Source organism: Somniosus microcephalus, unplaced genomic scaffold (genome assembly GCF_052327205.1).
Source record: "Somniosus microcephalus isolate GS21.2 unplaced genomic scaffold, FLI_Smic_1.0 unresolved_chr1, whole genome shotgun sequence".
Taxonomy (NCBI): Eukaryota; Metazoa; Chordata; class Chondrichthyes; order Squaliformes; family Somniosidae; genus Somniosus; species Somniosus microcephalus.
Window position 1 is genome coordinate 95,088,281 of NW_028225179.1, and position 5,070 is coordinate 95,093,350.

At 40.0% G+C, this 5,070-nt stretch overlaps 1 protein-coding gene across 1 annotated transcript; it reads left to right on the forward strand.

Annotated features, from left to right (window-relative positions):
* The first annotated feature begins 2,059 nt into the window (after positions 1-2,059).
* Positions 2,060-2,890, forward strand: LOC147095618 (uncharacterized). Its single transcript, XM_085973673.1, has one exon. It carries the CDS (start codon positions 2,063-2,065, stop codon positions 2,888-2,890), a length of 828 nt encoding a protein of 275 aa, XP_085829799.1. The 5' UTR covers positions 2,060-2,062.
* The last annotated feature ends 2,180 nt before the right edge of the window (positions 2,891-5,070 follow it).

The window sequence follows — 5,070 nt, forward strand, 5'->3', positions numbered from 1 at the left end:
GTTGATACTGAAATCCAACATCTCATCATATCCGCGGGGCTGCTCAGCTGTATACAACTGACTGTATCACTTCCTGTGTGTATCTCTGAAAGCTCTTCCATCTCAAGTGCACAACGGAGCAGGCATATATCTATATTATGTAGCGTAAATATTACAAGAAGAATGAATATAATGTATCTACAATTTAAATGGCGCTAATCTACTACGAATGCATGCGCATTTATTTCATCAAATATCTCCCGTGCTCCTATAAATGACTATCCTCAGCTTCAGGAGTCGATACTATTAATTTAGGAGTGGTGCTTTCAACAGGTTTCATTGCTAAAATATGTCCTATGTGAAATCTTATTGCAAAATATGCCACTCTCTGATCAGCAGCAGTAAATACGGCTCAGCTGAACCTGTTTGTTAAATGACTGTAACTAATGCCAATCATTGTGCAATGCTCGTGTGTCACTCGAGGTTTACCTCAGGTATAAATAGGACCGTATTTTGAAAGCAGAAGATCTGTGCCTCCAAAACACAAAGAGACAGCATCGCTTCTCTCCGAAAATGGGACTGCCGGCAATCATACAGATAGAAAACATTTACTACCCGATTCTTGTAATAGTTGGTGTTCCTGGTAAGTTGCTGTAATCAAGTAATATTAACTTTAACAATGTCTCACTGTGTCACTGTTCCTGCTGTCAGTGTATTGATCATTTTTGTTTATTTTGATGTGATTGATGAGCAGACACTGATTACCATCATCAAACAAATAATAATTAGAAAACTCCAAGTTTCCCAAATATTCTAAATGTAATAACCTGACGGACAGCAGAATTTCTTCTGAATTATTAAATGATACAATTCAGGTGGGATTGCATCTCCTTGGTAGAGATTGTTTTAATTTTCAGAAGAAAATACTGCGGATTATGGAAACCTCAGCAGGCGAGGTAACACATGGGGAGAGAGGAACGAGTAAAAGTTTCAGTTCGATGACCAGGTCTGATGAAAGATCATCGACCTACAAATTTAACTATGTTTCTTGCGCCATATATTTTGTCTCACCTGCTGAAGATTTACAGCATTTTATATTTATATATGTAAATTGCAATCCGAGCCAAATACTAGCATCGCACCTGAGTTCTGGTTCGTAAATATTGTTGAAAAGTTTTAAATATCCATCAAGCTGTGTTTCCCACTAACTTTCTGGGAATGTGCCCACAGCAGCAATTGTTTGTCACTGTTACCAGATATCCATAAACCATGGGCTCATTTGTCGCTATGTTTCGGTGAAATGCGAGATCTTGAAAAGCCGCCAGTTACTCAGGAAGTTTACACTCACAGGGCAACCCTGAAGGCTGCGAGTGTGAAACTGAGCGATAATGGATGCTGCATTAAATTGAGGCCAGGTAATGGTGTGAGCCAGCACACTTAAGACCAACATGCTGCTTGAATCCCAAAGTCAAGGTGCGGCAGATTTTGTAATGATGGCGCCGGCAGCTATAGGGAAGATTTTATTCCTCCCAGCCGGGTCGAATGGATATGGCAAACTGGCGGCTGGAACCACCGCCTTTGCATAATCCGATGGATTTTCCTGCAAATTAATATGACAGGAAGGGAAATGCGGCAGGTTGTATTAACAGGTGAATCTTGGTCACAATTTCCTTTCAGCACACCAGCTAATCAATCTCCCGCTGTGGGGTGATGTTAACCTAACCCGCCCCTCAGTAAAATTTCAGGATTGGGAGCAACGCTGGTTCAACACTGTGCTGATTCTACTCTCTACTCAAGATAATGGAGAGTATCATTGGACGGGTAACAAATCGAGCGCTGCCCACGATCCCGTGGGTTTTTGCACTGTGTATTTGGTTGAAACAACTCCGGAGAGACTTTTGAGGGCGGAGGTTCGAAATTCATGAAGTGTCACACCAATAAACTGGCGAATGATCATCCTCTCAATATAAGGAGATTCAGTAATTTCACCTTTCTCCTCTTTGCAGCTAATTTAGCAACAATTGTGGTTCTCTGCCGTGGAAGGGTCGGTCTCTCCAAATGCATCACCAGTTACCTGGTGTCTATGGCAACGGCTGATCTACTGGTCCTGATATTTGCGGTAATCCTGTATCAGATTAATGACGCTTATTTTCCATACTCATTTCTGAACTACACACCCATTTGCAGTCTCAATCTCTCCTTGAATTTTTTTTCCTTTGATTGCTCTGTCTGGTTAACTGTCGCTTTCACCTTTGATCGATTTGTGGCCATTTGTTGCCAAAGATTGCGCTCAAAATATTGCACCAAAGAAACTGCAGCTATTGTTATAGCTGTGGTGTGTGGGCTGAGCGTTTTAGAAAATGTTCCGATCTACTTTATATTTGAACCTCGGGAAATAATTGATAATGTGCCATGGTCCTGCTCTGTAAAAGTAAGCTTCTACACCTTACCCATATGGGTAGCATTTTTGTGGATGGAAACAGTTTTATCCCCATTTGCTCCATTTGTGTTGATTTTACTGCTCAATACTCTGACCATCAGGTACATTGTGCTGGCCAATAGAGTGAGAAGGCGACTTCGTGGAAACAACAATGCTGAGAAACAAAATGATCCAGAGACAGAGAGCCGAAGGAAATCCATAATTTTACTGCTCGCCATATCCGCCAGTTTTATACTGTCATGGATGGTAATATTCACATCTTATATAGTTGTTCAATTTGCAGATAGTCAATTTTTAGAGACAAATTACAATAGCCCTTTCACTATTATGGAACAATCCGGATATATGCTTCGCACTTTGAGTTGTTGCACAAACACGTTTATTTATGCAGTATCCCAGAGTAAATTCAGAGATGAGCTGATAAATATCATTAAGTACCCCCTGAGATTAATAACGTATTTATTTCAGTAAGTTAAATGGCTTCACCGAATTAAAACAGCAAAGGAATCATTTTAACTGTGGATATGAACGCAAAAGTGCCGATATCAAAATGACCGCACGCCAGGCAGCATTGTCTGAAATGCAAAGGAAACAGGAAATGGTGAATAATGGGTGGCTAATTTGATAGAATCCATGCGCCACTATCATCCAAAACTAAAATTACTCCAATTACAGCCCTTCAAATCGACCAAAATTGTTCAATAGAAATGTGTAGAGAGTAACTTTCCGTCAAATTGCTCAACCTCAGTGACAACCTATAGGCCGGAGTTTCCTGTTTCTACACTCGCCAACCTGATTTTATTTACAATTAAAATGAAAAAACGGCGGACAGGGGGACCGGGCTTGCTACTTCGAGAGCGGGGAAACTGCAAACCCCGGCCATGGTAATTGAGCATTACAGAGGGGATAAGCTCGATAAGAATCATTACATACTCTCACTGCTATTGGTTTAAGGTTACTGAGTAAGAAAAATGTGTTACATGATGTCCTTGTTTTTTAATTGTATTCAGGCAATAATACACTGATTCTGTTCATTCCTGGTTAAATACGGAATCCATGGTATTGTTTCTAGCTTAAAAAATCGTGCACTAGGATCTGAATTCATGTCTTACCTGTTTACAACCTAGCACACAATAAAGTGATTGAGGAGAGATAACACGATGAAGCACTGTCTCTGCCATTTAACGTTACTGTTGAGGGTGTGGGGTCAGTTTTGAACTACGCTTGAAGAACGAGGGTGGGATAGATTATGGTAACAATGGTGGTGTTCTAGAATATCAGAGCGCTGGTGTGGGAGTCCTGTGGCTCACCTGCAGGGTAGTGGGTGAGCTTAGGTTTTGCCCAATGGAGGCAGATATCTAACATTTAGTAATGCTGGGACACGATTTGTAGATTTAGATAAATCAGATTATGGATCTAGGATTAAATGCAGCAGTTTAGCAGTCGGTGTGCTGAGGTGTGACAGGACAAAGTGATGGCCCCGGGTTCTGCAGTGCTGCGGTAGCACGTCTGAGATTAAGAAACACTAAGGGGAGGGTGCTTGGGTTTAAGCCGAACTGGGAATGGGAAGAATTGTTCCCTGGAGAATCCTTTCCTTTGCCAGTAGTGCAGAGGTAGAACCGAAGTCTTGCAGAAATGAATAATGGAATCTGTTTTCTGGCGAGGGAGCAGTATGAAGTGCTTGGCACCATTGGTGGGAGTGGCAGGATCCCAGGATCTGACAACATTTTGGTGGATGGCCATGTATGTGAAATTAACGTTGTCAGAAATCTCTCTGTAGATACTGAAGTTAGTGATTTAATAGCGGCTCTTTGAAAAATAAGTAAGGGTTTCAGACTTTAACAAAAACTGACTGCTTTAACAGACAAATGTTGAATAAATACATAACCACTCAATGTACGATTTTATTTCAAAGATCCAATAAAAAAAACGTTAAAATGATTTATACTGATGGCTTGTGAATATTGGAATGCAGAAGTGGCAAAAAAAATCATATTTAGTTAAGGAATGTTTGCTTTAAGTACACAACTGTACATACAATCGTCAGGTAAACATACTAAACTGAACAAATAGAAACAACTCAGCGAGTAAGTACTTTAAACAGGGAATTTCCTCTGGGACACCTTTAATTATAAAATAAAGAACGAAGCCGAAATTATCTTTCTGGCAAATTAACTTCAAATATGTTTTACATTGATTTAATTTCAACATAATTTGAAAAAATTGATTCAATATACACAAGGGAATATACAATTCAACAAATATTAAATTAACTTGCAGACTGGGCAGTTACTGGCAAATTAACTTTAACATAAATAATTGTGAGGTAATGAACTTCGGTAGGAAAGGTATAAACAACAGCTAATCCTAAAAAAATAAGAAACTGTATGGGGTAGAAGAGCAAAGGGTTCTAGGGATGCAGGCGAATCTATCATTAAAAGCAACATCACATGTCACCAAAGCAATTAAAAATGCTGACAAAGTACTGGGGTGTATTTACAGGAGTACAGAATTCAATAGTAATGAAGTTCTGTTAAATTTGTATAGGCCCGTGGTCAGGCCGCACTTTGCTCAGTTTCGGGCTCCATACTATAAAATGGGCATCGAAGCACTGGAAAAAGAGCAAACATGATTTACAAGGCTGCTACCAG

What these genes read in the sequence shown, in the direction of transcription:
- LOC147095618 (XM_085973673.1), top strand. Translation starts at nt 2,063, where the DNA reads ATGGCAACGGCTGATCTACTGGTCCTGATATTTGCGGTAATCCTGTAT.